This window comes from Homarus americanus, unplaced genomic scaffold, assembly GCF_018991925.1.
Source record: "Homarus americanus isolate GMGI-L3 unplaced genomic scaffold, GMGI_Hamer_2.0 scaffold34921, whole genome shotgun sequence".
Taxonomy (NCBI): Eukaryota; Metazoa; Arthropoda; class Malacostraca; order Decapoda; family Nephropidae; genus Homarus; species Homarus americanus.
Genome location: NW_024741901.1, coordinates 23,907,646 through 23,924,492, shown reverse-complemented (window position 1 = coordinate 23,924,492; position 16,847 = coordinate 23,907,646). Strand labels below are relative to the sequence as shown.

Here is a 16,847-nt window from a genome sequence, read left to right as displayed (position 1 = left end):
CAGGTTACGTCAGGGTGAACTCTGTAGCTGTTTTCCTTCTGCTTCACATGTTTCTTGGACTGCCAGTGTTTTAGAGAATTTTATTCTCTTTTTAGTGAATGTCTTTCTCTTTATTATGCCTATTGGTCTTCCTTTGCTTATTCCCTTCTACATTACCCAATGTGTATGCTTGCCGAGGTAACCCTCATTCTTTCCAATTGTTCTGGGCTCTTACGAATGCAAGCAAGTGGCAAATACTTTACTTGTTTGACAGCCAAAGCATCTTGCAAAATTTGTCAACATATCTTAATGCAAAATTGTTGAAACAAAAAAAGGTGAAAGTGGTCCATGGGAGTTATGTTTGATGGGGACCATCATGTTGCCTACCTCTCGGGGGCAGGTGTCAGGCGTGTAGTGTATACGGTAGCTCATCGATGTATTGGATGGATCGGGTCTTACAGTAGTTACCAGGCATGTTAAAAATTGGAAGGGACATATATATTACAGAGAGTCCCTGCTTAATGTCGTACCTGCGTTCCTGAAAATTGTGACTTTAAATGGAACTACTCTAAATGGATCAGTTTTCCTATAAGTACGACTATAAATAAGGGAGGGGAGGGGTTAAGTTCCTGGGGTGGGAAAATTAAGATAAACCTTAGGGGTACTTGGGCTTCTTTTATAACACTTATAAATCATCAAAGAAACAATATAAAATTACTAAAAAAACTGGACCATATAGATACTAGTACCAGTATACAGTATATAAAAACATACAGTTAAGAGGTGTGAGTAATTCCTCCGAGTGCTGCCATCTCCCAGTAAAAGTTAGTCACTATCACTGTCAACACCCAGTTTACCACCTTTTGACATCAAAATAATGAGTATGTAATAAATATAAGAATGTCTGAAAGTATTGTGTGAGGTGTGGCAATGGGTAATTTAGTGAGAGGTGTGGGAGGCAGACTTAGAGCAACACTGATGTAAACAACTCATTCACCAGCTTCAGTCTGCCATAAAATCCTGTGTCCAAGGCTTTTGTTTTTCTGGTTTTCTTTGGGCTAGGCGATGTACTGTTATTTGCTGGGCCTTGCGGAGGCACGATTTTGGGGTAGATTGACCAAAAAGTACAAAATCTTGCATGTTTCTGAAAAGTACAACTGTACACAATGCTGCAACTATGCTAACTGATGTAGGAACACATCTTGGGTCCTCTGCACTGCTCACAGCCTCCACAGCACAATGTAGTTACACAGTAGCAGATGACAGTCAGCAGCACCTCAGCAAAACATAGTGAAACTCAGCAGACACCTTCCCTAGTTCATTTGAGACTTTATAACGAATTAGCAATAAATGGGGAGACATAAGCATGGGACTCCATGTATATTGCAGATGGTTTCTCTTGTAAATACAGTACTCCTGAAGATGGTACTGTACGTTGTTTTCATATTAAGGTCTTGAACTTATAAAAGTTCTCCCACTTTTAGGTAGAGTGTGCAAACGCTCCCCCAGACATACAATTTGGTCACCAGTGCCAAGCTACTTATTCATCTCCAATCAGTAAAACACTGGGACAGTCTTACAACTCTTCACCTCAGTGTTTATATATATATTTAGACCACCTGAGCAAGATTATTATGTTATATTGGCAACCAGTGTTATTGTCATTTACTGTGGAATTGGTGCCATCTACTTTAGTCATTGCAATTGTCGATTTGCATAATAAAATTGAATTGTACTGGAGAATTGGATTCTCTTCCTGTACACCAATCCTTTTGGTAGATATTACCACCAACAAGTGGGGGCGTGTATGTGGTCAAGGAATTTTACTTTGACAATTTCCACCAGAGTATGGCTTCTGTTGTACTTTAGTAAAGTAAGATGACCCATAAATTTGGGATCTTTTCAATTTTCTTAGCTGTTATTGTAATCTTCAACATTTTGTGATCTGTTCTGCTGCTTGAGGCATTCGGATCTGTCTCAACATCCAGTCATCCCACATGCTTTCATGAGGGATGACAGCTGTATGCAATTGACATCATGAATACAAAGTCCACGTGTTGTTTCATCTACTCTCACAAGTGTTCACAATAACCTAATATATCCCAAAGATCCCCCTCATGAAACAAGGAGTCACCCAGGTGGTGATAAGGACACTAGGTCCCTGTCAGACTTTATGGTGATACCTAATGTCTCACAAGAACAGTACTCCAAATGACACCATGTCTTGGAGACCTCTAATGGTGCAGCACAGTTGGTAGTTATAGTTCCAGGTGACACACAGGTGCTCAGAATGGCACCTAATGACTTGCTGTATAAAAAGGTAATACTCTTAGGCATTAATAATTAATTTAGCCTGTGGCAACACCTCATGCTAAAGACACAGAAGAGTTGAAGGGGGAGAGTGTAGGAGGCATGTCTCTGCCTGCTTGAAGATTCTTTTGTTTTCGTTTTTAAGGAAATACTATTGTATGATTTCTTTGAAGGAAATTTAGTCACTCTTTAGAATTTATCTTAAGCTGAAAATGCCAGCCTCCGGAGCTATTGAAGAACACTAATACAATACTCTATAGTGTTGGCAAGAATGCCTTGTGTTTGATACACAGTTGTGTGACTTTTATTGATTAATAGATATCATTTTCTAAAACTGTGCCACATACAGTCATAATAGTGAGAGTAATTTATTGATTCAGGCATTAGTTTATGCTGTCTTGCATAGCACCTCATAGCAGCTGGGATAGTATGATGAATTGTTATATTCACAGCAATTCAACATTGTTATTCATACTACAGTACAGTATGCTCCCTTTTTTGGTGTTGCCAACATGTTTTGATTTTGTTTTGTAAAGTCAGTTATGGATGCTGTTGGACACTCAGGAAGTAAAGAAGTTGGAAATTCATAGTGGAAGACTTCATTTGTCCGAAGATATTTATAGCAATACTGTATAGGAAGATGTATTAAAGTCACCCATTGAGATAAAAAAAGTTTGATATTAATGCTGCCCTTCAAACCACCTTCATTTTTCCATGGAAGATAAAATATTTGCAGTAACACAAACCAATCTATAGATGTTAATGTGAATAGAAGAGGGGAATAGAGCAAGCAGTGCATTTGAATAAATGAACTTGACCAAAACAAAGGATTGAACAGGCTCATACATTTATAGCTTTAGAAAGGATCTTGGATAAACAGATTAGGAGTTGTTAATACCATGAGGGCTGTATATAGCCCAGAGAGCTAACTGAATAGAAAAATTATAACTATTCCACACAGTAATATTCAGAGAAGCTTGGAGATATGCATATTAAGGCTATCCCACGAGAATGGAAAAGATATTGAATAGGAGAGATCTGAAAACTGTAGTAGAAGACATATTTACTCTGGCTGTGGATGGAGAGGACACAGGGAACACTGTATAAAGAGAACAGATTATCCATCAGTCAAGGAGAACTTGAACGTGATGGCACAAAATAGCAAAACACTAAATTTTGGAGATGTGGAACTGGGATAGTGGGCATAAGAATGGGTGAGGGTTTCATTTATGAGTGGATTGATGCAGCTAATGATTATTATATATACTGTGCGATAGCATTTAGATTTTCTCTTTAAGGAGGAACCGCCTTGTGGTTTGTTTTATTTTAGGATGTAAATTTTTTCACGTGAAACTATAATACTTTGTATTGTAATATTATTCACAAGATTAGAAAGAAAACATCATTGCTGCCTGGATACTTAGCATTATGTAAACAAGGATACTAAGTGTGTTAATGAGTGTCACAGTCGCTGGAAACAGGGCGTGATAATGTGAGGTACTGTATCTTGGTATCTGGGACACTTAGAAAGTAATCAGATCTGGATACATTGCCAGAACAAGAAGATAAGACTAGAGGAGAAAATGGAAGAAATAGGAAATACAAAAGGAGGGAGAAAAGAGAAGTAAAAAAATAGAGAATAAAAGGAGGCTTTTGGCATGATTTTTTATTTTTTATTTTTGCAAGAAGTTTGACCTTTAATCATTTTGGACACCAGGATGCAATTATTTTTTTTTTTAAGGCCTGGTGGCAAGGTTAACACTGTACAGTATATTAACACTTTTCTTCTTGTACATGTGTAGATGCTTGGCACAGTAGATGGACAGGAAAATGCTCTGCTCAGTCCAGCACTAGTCTGTTGAAATTGCAGCCAGGGGTTGGCACCACAGTAGCCATGTTCAGCGAGAAATTTTATACATCACTTACCTTGAATTATCTTGCTTATTGACCTTGACAAAGTACACTGTCTTGTGTGCCTTATCCAGTCCATCATGGTGTTACAAGTGAAAAAGAAATTCTGACCTTATGAATTGAGGAATATATATCATGTCTTCTGAGGTAGATTATGTTGGGAAGCATGCATAGGGTTTCTGATCAGAGGCTGTTTGGTTGAGACACTCCCTTAGTTTGTGCTTGGAGGCTTTTAAATGGGGCACTCATTTTTTTCCCAATCTTTTTTACTCTATGAGCTTATTTTCACTTAAAATATTTTTTCCCAATCACCCCCACTCACCCCCGGGCTGGAGTGAAGAAAGTGGCAATATTTCAGGAAGTTGGTTGTGATAGAGAGACAGGATTATCTAAGCCTGCGCCGGCACTCCGTGGATCGCAGGATGAGGGAGTAGGTCCATTTCCATTATTCAAAAGTGCTACATTTTTGCCAGCCCCTGACTTGGCGCAAATTTTATGAACATTATTTTATTGCACATATTATATAATAACACTTTTTTTTTTGTTCAAATTGCTCAGTGCCTTTTATTTTTATTTTGTGTCGTTTTTCTAACTGTCTGTCATTGATAATGCAGCATAGCCAGTCTAATGATTCCTTCCCATATGCGCACATAGTTTATAAAGTTTGTTTTTGAAGCTTTGTAAATATTTCCCTTTGCAGGAGTGTTGCAACCATGATTTAGTTTAACCCTTGATTGCACCCTGTCCAGATCTACGTGTTAGATTCTTTATTCACCACTCATTCACCTATATCTATTTTATATATTGACTGTATATATGGTTTGTAAATATGAACTTTTAAGGCATATTTTCTGATCTTCAAAGGAAAATATTTAAAAATCATTGAATTCATAGTAAGTTTTAAACAATTCTAAATATAGCACAGTACTTTTCTACTTTTCTTTCATTTTTTAAATATGAAAAAAAAATCTCCTTAAATTACTACTTGTGAGACTTGTTAGGTTTGTGTTGTGTAAATGCAGGGTTAGGTTTGCCATTATATTATATTTCCTTAAAATTTCTACTAATTCTTCATATTTAGCCAAGATTTCACGAAGGCCACAAAGTGATCTAGAAGCATGGCTGTGTGCAACTTTCCATGCTGTAGTTATGATCAGTTTCTTCATCACCTTTTTTGTATTTATTAATAATTTTCCATTGTAGTTTATAGACCTACTCAAGTGTGTGGCTTCTTCATCAAGTCTAAACTACTACTAACAATTAAACGAGGATTATAGACTCGTAGACCTTATGTATTGCGTAGGATATCATAATATAGTGTTTCATAGTAGTGTTGTAATTATAAGTCAACTAACCCCAAGTCAACACAATGACGAGAGTAGGGTTTAATCTTGCAGCTCCAGAAACGATTGAGGACTAACCTAGAGGTAGCGTGAGAAAGCCAGTTTTAACTTGCATCCCAGCCATTGGAGAAACCTACACCTTTTTTCTTTTTATTTCATTTTAGGAGTCATGTTTCGCAGCTTTAGATCAATTCTCTTTGTTTTTGCCGTCAATTACTACTACTGGATGAATTTTTTTGAGAGCTTGAGGGACTGGACTTGTATCTTGCGTAATTTCACGTTACGTGTAAACTTAACGGATAATATTATTACTACGAGGTGGAGGTTCCTGCAATGTTCCTTAGTGTAGTCATACCCTTCCCCCACAAGTACTACCATTACCTTTCATCAGACAAGATGCTGCCAAGATGTGATTTTCATGTAGTGTGTTTCCTCATTACCCACACCAAAATGTAAAGTAACCTCCATCAAAAATGATTCTATTATGGTTAATGACTAGAGTTATTTTAATTTTTTAATGTTGATGTTTATGAGAACAAGTTAATATGTGCAAGGTGCACTTCTAAAGATATATACCTGTAACAGATAAGATTTATATGAACATACTGTACAGGCATAGACCCTTTTACTGTACTAGCATTCACCTAAGTAATACATGTACTTAGGAAAGCTAAGGTTAAGGGCTTTAACTCTACCATGTCATGGATATACAGTAATAATTTAAACAGCCCATATGCTGCACCTTTAAGAGTTACAATTTAAAACACACTGGATGACAATCGTGCACCAAACCCCTGTATCACGACACAGTCCCGCCCACCATATACTGTACGTACAGATCCCAGAGTCTTCCTCGTGGGACGTGCAGGCCCGTTTGGGTGACAAGAGAATAATACTTGTTTAAAGAATTATGGGTTGAAAAGTTTCATGTTACTTATAAAGTTTTATCATATTATTAATGTACTCTTCCATTTATTTTAGTTTACTTCGAGAGAGAGAGAGAGGGATATATCAACTCACTTTTAGAATGAAATGAAAAATATAATACTGTACCGTACATCTTATGGAAGTGTATATAAATATGACTTCTTATTAATGCCAGTGTTTCATAATTAACCAGATGTAAGATTTGAAGTACTACAGTGTTTCAAGTTTTCTAATGCAGAAAAAAAAATATGAAACAAATACAGGCAACAAGTGAAGTTTGAGAGAGTAAATGAAGGGAGTGAGTGAGTGAGTGTGTTTGTGTGTGTTCTTGATTCATCTCAGCCTGGGTCTTTGGGGGGAAAAGTTTGTGAAAACGAAAACAAAGTGTAAAATTTTAAAGGGTTTTTGGAAGTAAGGACATCACTCCCTACAAATTTCTATCTGCTTGTTTGACTTGGGTGTATTGTCTATACTCCAGACTAGGCGTATCACTAACTTATCGTATGAGCAGGTATGGTGGTGTTTGAGGTAGATGTGCTAATAGAATATCTGTTATTTAAGTTTGTTTTGAACTGATGTGGACATAGAGCAGAATAGATACAGTATAATAACATGGATAAAGAGGATGCACATACAATACAAAGTTCGACTCGGATTCAGAAACTGTGTAAATACTTGTATGTACTGTATTGTAAGTTACACAAGAGTTTGGTTCATTATTTTCTCATTAATAAACAATAGTATATAATTATAACAGATGCAGGGATTTACTGAATTATATTACATACTGTTTTGAGTTGAAAGTTAGACCTATACAGTAAATACTACACTGTATATATATATACCCTTCAGTCTGTTCCTGCTCCCAGAGTTTTATTATATTGAGTTTTATTTCAACGTCTCAGTCATAATATACAATGTTTTTTTTCTTTTTGTAATTAGATTTTGATTTGATTATTTTAACACAGCTTGATTAGTCTGTGTATAATCCATGGTAAGGCATCTCACAGTTTTCAGGTTTTTTGTTAAAATAATTTCTCTTGCCAAGTCTGGTACAGTACAGGTATATTATTAGAAGTTTTTGCAATTTTTTTGTGGAGTTTTGAATCACTTTTACGAATATTGAATTTTTCTCATCCAACATCATCAGAATGGAAATAAACTTTCAGATTGTAATGCGCTACTAACAATATCTTTGAGGATTTTATGGATACTTAATTTTCACTCTCTTAAGAAAAATATTATGAGCTGTAATTTGTTTGACATCCAAGTACATAATAATTCCTGCAATGTTATGACCGTGTAATTATCTAACAGCGGACGATCATTTTTTGCTGAGGACAAAGAAAATAATTACTGTAATCATTGTCAATAAAAAGTATAAGGTTTATGACACAGAACTACTCAGGAGTGTGTTTAACGTTGATAATGGGTAGGAATGATTTTAAATTTTTTTTTTTTTCCATAAATATGTGTCGGAGATATTCTGGTTTGGTCTGCTAGTGTTATTATACTTTGATAATGTTAAGGTCATGTAAACTTACTACAGTACTATGATTATTGTGTTTTGCAAGTGTAGTGCTTCTTCAACCCAGTTTCTTGAGCTTTCTGGAATTTCCTTTTGGGAGTTAGGTGTCAAATTGGGCTGGAGATACAAGCAAAAAGGACATTACAAAGGAAGTTAAATAGGTTAGGAAAAACGAATAACAAAATTTGTGTAGTGATGAATGAATCGCATTTGTGTCCGTGTCAGACCGGGGGAGTCGGGCATCTTCTGTCTCAAAATGTGGCAGCGTACCACCAGTCTTTTGTATGTTGTGGGGAAGAGATGCAGTTTCTTGATACTACGAAGCTACTTTGATACACAGTACACAGGAGAAGCTTTAGTGGAAATAATATTAAGCTTAGGGGAACTTGTTGGGGATAGAGACATGACTAAACAGAATGCTGGGATAAATGTACAGGGTTAAGTGTTTGGCCAATGTACTGAGATGTGGATGAGTACACCGGGGTATTTGAATGTGCATTAGTACTGTACATGCATTAATGAACATACAGGACACATAACAGTTTCCATGATGGGGGGAAACAAGGGTGACCGAGGTTGATCAATGGCTGCATGAAGCTGAAAGGAGGTCACTCATCCAAAAGACTTATTATTAGTCTGGTCGGTGAAGGCGGGTACCGTGCCGAATAAATGCAGTAAAAATGAGAAGTTAACTTTTCCTATGCTCGTTGTTGAGTGCATAACTTAAATAATTTGTGGAAAATGGCTGTAAAATGATATGTGTTCTCACTAAGTGCACCTTTTGCCCCCATTATTCACCCTTCCCAACCCCCATGAGGTGCGTGTGTGTAACCCTTGATCCAGCGCACAACTCTGGGAGAAGAGTAACTGTAACAGATATAGTATTTGTAGTGTAAAAGTTACTGTATTATTATTATTATTCTTTAATCAAGTCATGTTCTCTTGTTGCTCAAATATACGTAGCTCAAGTATTATGCAGAAAATATTTTGGGAATTAGTTTATGACAGCATCTGTTGTCAACAGTTATTTATCTTCTTTTTTTTCACTTAATAGAGAGCCACATTTAGTAAATAGATTTTTTATAAGTACAGTATGTACTAAATAAGCACAAATGTATATTTTTGTTTAAGTATATGTTTGTATTTGTATATATGTATGTATGTATGTATGTATACATACAGTCATATATATTTTATGCATACTTATATATACTATGCATATATATACACGTACTTTGTACACAGTATACAGTACTGTACTGTATATATATATATATTTATATATATATATATATATATATATATATATATATATATATATATATATATATATATATATATATATATATATATATATATATATATATATATATATATATATATATATATATATATATAGCATACTGTACAGTATACACTCAGTATATATATTATTAATTTAATGTGTGTATAGCTCTAGTACAAAGAAGTAGTGACTGTTGTAAAGCAATTTTGTGTAATTGACAAATGTTGATATTTGTAATTGAAGAATAATTAGATGAATAATCTAGTCAGTGTATAGATAATGACTAGAGTAATACAATGAGTTTTGATAATGTTAAATATTTTATGAGTATTGAACATATAATGTAACATAGGGTAGGCTTATACTGTTTGATATTATTGAAGCTTGCACTTGCATGTGATAACTTAGCAGTTTAAACGGCTTCTTGCATGATAGATTGTACAGTATGTAGATTGTTTTATTGAATTTGCCTGAACAGACAGATTAAGTATCAAATATTTTGACATTGAAAGTGTTATCTTCCCTCCTTGGGACAACAATATTGTTTGCTTGAGCCTATATGCTTCTGGCATGATCTGCTCATTAACTTCTTGCCATCCCCAGGGGCTGAATAAGACTATCAGATACACTTGGGGATAATTATCAGTGTTGTTTATTATTAGCTCTGCTTATGGTAATGATTGTTGAGTTAATGCTTGGTGCTGCCTTAATAATGCATCTCTGATAAAGAAGAAAAGAATATGCTTAACCAGGTATCATAAGGTAAATGTCCCCTTGGAACAAGAGACGCATTTGGAAAATTGAAGCCTTGCAAAACTGCAGTAAGTAAAATCTTGGCCATTCTTCAAGGCTTTTGGCAGCTTTAGCAGTGTGTCATGAATAATTAAGAGACTGAAAATATTTGTCAGATCACTTACTGATTTTCCTACTGTCCTTTAAGATAAACCAGATAACCTGAAGGAAGCAGCCAGTTCAAACTATAAAAATATTCTACCCCAAAAAAAAAAAGCAGTGGAATTTTTATTAAAATGAAAGAGCTTAATAGTGTTCTGTCTTATGTGACTTATACTTAGTTTTGTAATTGTTGTCATTAATCATATTTGCAGGGCAGGACTGGACACAAGGGAAATATCTTTGTGTTGTAAGACTCTTTCCTAAGTAAGATTGTGACTTGTCGTTCAACTTTACAGCTGTTTGGGAGCATGGAAGGTGGGCTCGACGGTGTCACACGGTCCGGAAGTGTGATGGATCTCAACGCTCAACTCTCCTCCACGCCCACGCAGAACAACCACCACTCGGAGAAATCCAAACACCGCTATTCTCTTCCAGGTCCCAGTGAAAGACCCTTTGGCCTGTGTGAGTACTTACTGTCTTGCTGGTGTACTGATGGCTGACTCAGCCTCATATTTTGGGTGATGTATAAAGTGTTGCTGATTTCATTAGTGGGATAGTGTGTATTGGGGCAAACATTTGCTTGTGATGGCTTTTGCTTTTGGTTTATTTGGTTTCTAGTAACTTAGTAATTATTTTCCTTCTTTGTCAGAGAATATGATTAATATTTATAATGCAGAAAAATTCATAACATCTTCAAATGCCCTCCTGATATTGAGAGGAAATCAAGCAGCAAAAGGTAATATATTAAAAGTATATATTTTTTTTTTTTCTACACTCGGTGCTCTCAAGGGCTCAAACATGGTATGGCCTTACAAGTTTTGATCTCACAAGCTCTCTCCTCTGCACCCACCAGCTTGTTTACACAGATGTTCCACTGCTCCAGTTGCTGACTGCTGCAAACCTTGTATTTAGGGGTAATCATGGAAAGTTGGACACTTGCATATACCGATTCTTGCATCACGTCTCCATTACAGACCGAGATAGTAAAGGAAAAAATTTTTGTTGCACCGATTCATATATTTCATCAGTACAGTATAAGTCATTCACCAGAGTGTATATATGGACGGAATTGTACTGTACTTAGCTGCATAGTTTATTTATTTATAGTCATGGTGTAATATCTAGCACTGTGCCTCTAAATATGCTACTGATGAGAAATGACAATCTATAACTCAAATTTGAAAAGTTGCCAATTTTACTCGGACTTTTAGCACCCAGTCCCTTGAAGATGTCTGCCTAAAATTTTTGCTTTGATATTATTTTTATTGTTTTCTTATTCATACTACAGTAATTACTATTGAAGGTCTCCATGGTTGAGTTAGTAACACTCAGGACCTCCAACCCAAGAAACGCACATTCTCTTCTGTGGCTGAGCGGCAGCATTATTGGGATATAATTGTGGTGAGCTGTGTAGTGTACTGAGCTGTGGCCACCAGTCATATGTGACTTGACACTTTACTATTAAGATGAAGAAAAAAAAATCTCAGCAACCTTGTGATGAGAAACTAATCTGGACAAATATAAGTTATTATGTGGGAGAGTTTTGAGATCAGTCATTTCTTAGTAATTTTATTTTAGTAACTTTATTATAAATATTATTTTAAGCAGAACAAGATACACAAGAATGATTTTTTTTGTTACAGTCTCTACAAAGATGCAAAAGTACAGTCAAGAAAAGCTGTTAAACCTGATAACTTAGAAGTAGAAGAATTAAAACATAGATTATGTTCATTAAACTAAAACCCATTTTTTTATTTGTTCAACTTTCAGTGATTTAACCTAAAAAAAATGTTACTTCATACAGACACAAACTCCATAAACAGAAAAATAATTAAGGAATGCCAAAACATCTTCACAAAATGGAAGTACAGTATATATCACTAGTAATTTCACTGACAATATTCTGTGAGGCTGTGGGTCTCTATGAAGATAACATGTATTTGTAAGAGTTAATTGCTAACTAGATGTTTCATGAGCTATGTAAACATTTCTTCCCCTCCTAGATGTTAAACCACAGAGTATGTTACCTGTTCCCCTGACCCTGTGCCTCCCTCTATGTGGTGCCAATATCTCTACTGACAAGGTTCAGTTTAATGTAGAAATAGATAATTGTATGTAAATGGGAATAAAATAATGCATTGCTCTAGCTTCATGCCAGTTTTAAGTCATGAATTTGGATATACAGTATTTATAACATTATTTGTGTGTGGCATCTGTAACGGGCATAAATCACTGTATAGATATGATAAAAGAAGAATTAGGTTCATTGTTGGTATAGATGATGTGCAGCAACCAAAGTATTAGAGTGCATTGCTTCACTGGACTGACACACTGAATGGTCTAGAGAACTCTGGATCAACAGAAACTCTTATTTACATATTTCTCTGTCTGTCTCTAATCCTTTCCACTTCCAAGTAACTTACAGTACATTATAACAAAATAATAATTAGCGGTATGGATGAAGAACCTGTATTGGAAAGTTGTAAAAGGTGATGTGCTACTTGTAAGAAAGATGTTGCACGAACTCTGCAATGTGTTGTGATTATGAAAGGTGGGTACACAAGAGATGCAGCGGTGTAAATGACTGACAACTGGATATTGTTGACTTTAAAGTGTGCTGTATGTGTCACTGTTACCTCGGTGACAGGATCAGTGCTGAAGCTGCAGCTACCTCAGCTGAAAGAATTGGAAATAACTGGAGAAAGTTTAGTTAGCAGTTGCCTATTTATTGATGGCAAGAGGACCTTCATCCAAATTCATGATCCTAAATAGTCAACCCCTTGCAGTAATGAGCTGGGTGAACCAAGCTATTAACCAACATGATGTGATTACAGAGTTGACATTGTACTGATATGGTGGCTAATTTTGTATAATTATGTAGAACAAGATTATCTTAACATTTAGTAAAAATATGCATACTGTACCTGTGGTGGTAGAGATATTGGTTGGCAATAATGTTTACATAGGCGTAGGAACACATTTGTAACTGTGGGGCACACTTCTTATGGTGTTTACCTCTTTAAGGGGGGGGGACAGAGGGCACTGACTCGACAATATTGCACTTTCTAAATGTTGGGGGCCGGTGGGTGGGTGGGGACATCCTCCCAGTACCCTCATGGTTCTGATGCCTATGATTAATGTCTAACAATTTTTGTTGTATATGAGACTGGGTGCTCTCTTAAATCTTTCATGTAACTGCAGTTTTATGATGTAGAGCCTTGATGTAAGTGTCTTGTACTGTACAATAAATTGACTGTTGAGTGTGAGCTAGACATTTGTGAAAGTTAGTAACTAATAAGTAATTGGCCTGATTTAATGATTGGCTCTTAATAGGCATATTGATGATGAAGGTAAAAAATTAATCAACTTTTAAGAAATTCATTAATTTTAGATAATAATTATATAATATATATTATCTAAAATGATGATATCATCATTTACTTAAGTTGACTGTTCCTGGGACTTGAAAATGAAAAGTAAAATTTCTAGGTTACATGAATTTGATTTCAGAGTTCTGGTGCTGAAGTGGTATAATAATGATGGTAGTAATAATAATAATTATAATACTAATTAAATAATTGATACAATAACAATGGTATCAATAATTAAATAGCTATAATATTATATTAATAGCATCATTATTATAAAAACAGTAGTATAATAATCATAATAACAAAGTTGGTTTCTATTAGTGATGAATTTCAGTTTTGTAATATGATTTTCTTTGATATGTTGATGATGTTGAGTATTTACTGTTGTGTGTTTGTTTGTATATTTGCTTTTGTTGATCTTTAAGACTGATAGTTATCTGGGGGTGAAACACATTGATTATTATATAAATGCTAAGTCATATCCCAAAACCTGATTGTCTGCTAGGTCTATCTCGGTACATTACACGGTATATCTAATTCGTCGTCTTTTACGTGAATTAGTCAATGCGGGGAAACTGGTTTTGTAATGTTTGAGTTATTTTATAAGATATATACTCCAAAGAAGAGTGTCCAGTTACTAAAGCTTGCCCCGGTGATAAGTTCTTAAATATTTTCTGGCTGCTACAGTTTCTAGTACAGTCGACTGCTAAAGTCCGGTAACCTCTCCCCCTGAGATTCAGACTCATGAATCCGAAGCATTTATAAACAGAGTAATGTATCCGTCTCCTGCTTCGGGTTCACAAGTCTGAATCTCAGGGTTTGTGGTTCAAGGGGAAAGGTGAACGGACTTTAATAGTTGACTTCACATTAATGGCGACTTTTTAAAGTTGTGTCCTGAATCATAAAGAATATTAGACTTTCCTTGATATAGTGTAGGGCAGCTGGAATCAAGAGTATTATATTGAGGCCCAATAGATATGAAACCTCCATATAATGGACTATACCTGTTACATTGACGTCCGCTAAATGAAGGTTTTGCCGTACACGATTGGTTCAGATATGAAATGAAGATGAGAAGACTTTTGAATAATTCCGTCATTACTCGCTCCCTCATTGGATGTATTTATGTTCTACGAGTCGGCACATTAAGAGATCATTAATTATTCCTTTATGGTAATACATATAGCGTTACCAGCAGCGTTAACTAGGCACAAGAGAACAAATATAAAAAAGTGCATTGATGATTTTATCTTCTTGTTCCATACCATCGAAAGTTCATTTTAAGTTCATATTGTTAAAGCTTTAAAGCAATTAATTAGGGTCCAGGGCTCCAGTGTTACCCCAAAACCTGCATTTATAAAATCATTCATAATAACACAAAGTGCATTCATAACTTTATAATAACCCTCTGTAGGAAACTTAACTGGCTTGCATCTTCTGGGAATTGCATACAGTACCTTTTGCTAGATGTTGGCTCTGGTGAGGCTCTGCTTTTTAAAAGGATACATTTTCTGTACTCTGTAGGGCTGACTGAAGAAGTTTGTCTAACCTTGAGATTTTTCCCAGAAACTTTATTAATCTTATATTATAGTGAGGTGGCTGAAGACTTCACAAGTAACCATTTCAGATTTAATCTATTTTCAGGTTGACTACTAACATGTCTGCCTTTTTACACCTTTAAGCTGCTCTAGACACAATACTTTAAACTGATAAAGTGGATTAAATGTAGCGCCTTTTAGAATTTGTGTATTGTAACAGTAGAGACCCTCATGGTCAGTCATCACTAAGGGATACTAACCTGTGTTGGTTTTACAGCTCGACCTACGTTCCTCAATTTGAACCTGAATCTCAACTCTCTCAGACTTCAGGGATCAACTCCTGCCAAGTGTATGTCTTGTTCATGTCTTGGTGTTGTCTTGTAACCACTGAATCAGAATGCAACATTCCCTTCTTATTTTCTTCGTAGATTTTGATATGGCTTCCACAACTTCATTTCACATTTTTGTAGTTTTAAGATTTATTTAGTGCCATTTGCATCACTTTTAGCTTAATAGATTAGTGCATATTTTTATCTATCCTTGACAATTCTCTTAGTGTATATATTTTTGCTGTTTGGTAACTTTTTTAAGGTTTGAACTCGACCATTGTCACCTGGAAGGAAACAAGCTTCCCAGTGTGGCACCAACAGATGGTACTCTTAATAGTCTTTATATTTTAATCTCTTTCCTTTATTGTAGATTGGAATTAATGTGTTATTTGTAGTGTGTGCCGTAGCTGTACTGTACAGCATCAATTTTAGTATCTTAGCTTGAAGTGTAGCTGCTAAAAGAAAAACAGCTTTGCAAGGTACATTTCTCTGGTACATAAATAGTGTTTCAAACACAGCATCCATTCATGGGCTCAGAAGAAGACTTGTATGTTCCATTTCAATGTAAAATTAAACTGAAATATGGAAATTCATTTGACATAGAAATTTGAGGGATGGGACCTATGCATACCAAAGATCAACCTAGTTTTCCTTTTACGTTTGTTAATACAATTTTTAAAGCTATAAAGGTTGAGGAGAATAAAGAGGACAAAAGAAATACAGTATGTAATGATGGGACAGATTGGAGGATCTCCTGTCATGTCAACCACAAAGAGGGGGTAAGGATGCTTCTCAAGGGAGTGAGACATCACAGGTAATATGATAAAGTCATCAGGAGCTGAGTAGATGTTCTAAAGGCAGAATTTCTATTTGATGCTAGCATTGGACTTGCATAGCTTCTGGTCACAAGAAAGCAGCTGTGATATGAATATAACTTATGAAAGTATCATTGTTCATATTATTTCAATGTTGTTTTTATCTTAGCAGGTATAATTACAATGTAGATCTATATTTAGTATATTATTGATTTGTTGTAGAGGACTAATCATAGTTGCTTTGCCTATCTTGACTGTCTAGATTGTCTCTAGGTCTTAGTCACATCTTATACTTGCTGTGGACAACTGTGCTGGACTTGACAGCTTCATTCAGTGGTACCCAACCCAACCAAATAATGATTTTATGGGATATCCATTTTTAATTTTCTGCTTGTTTGTGGAATACATAAATATTTTCATCAGCATGCATGCATTTTTCCTGTGAGATATGTAGCATCATCACTTACTTTGAGGTGATGGTCTGCACAGGATACACACTATGCAGGTTCCTATGATTTCAGGTTCTCAGTCATCTTGCATGAATCTTTTATTTTGTTTCCCATACTTTTGTACAGTCCCATCTTTACATCTGATATCTCTGTTCTTCATTATACCAG

At 35.4% G+C, this 16,847-nt stretch overlaps 1 protein-coding gene across 11 annotated transcripts in view; it reads left to right on the top strand.

Moving 5' to 3' along the window:
- Positions 1–16,847, top strand: part of LOC121876094 (kinesin-like protein KIF13A) — a 52,871-nt gene that overhangs the window by 26,742 nt on the left and 9,282 nt on the right. For 3 of the 11 annotated variants that reach the window (XM_042381032.1, XM_042381031.1, XM_042381021.1), the window contains exons 26-30: positions 4,559–4,630; positions 5,583–5,627; positions 10,474–10,639; positions 10,967–10,978; positions 15,364–15,435. In XM_042381032.1, coding sequence (XP_042236966.1) covers positions 4,559–4,630; positions 5,583–5,627; positions 10,474–10,639; positions 10,967–10,978; positions 15,364–15,435 — 367 coding nt within the window. The remainder of the gene's footprint in view (positions 1–4,558; positions 4,631–5,582; positions 5,628–10,473; positions 10,640–10,966; positions 10,979–15,363; positions 15,436–16,847) is intronic. The other 8 variants (XM_042381023.1, XM_042381028.1, XM_042381025.1 and 5 more) reach the window with 8 other exon arrangements.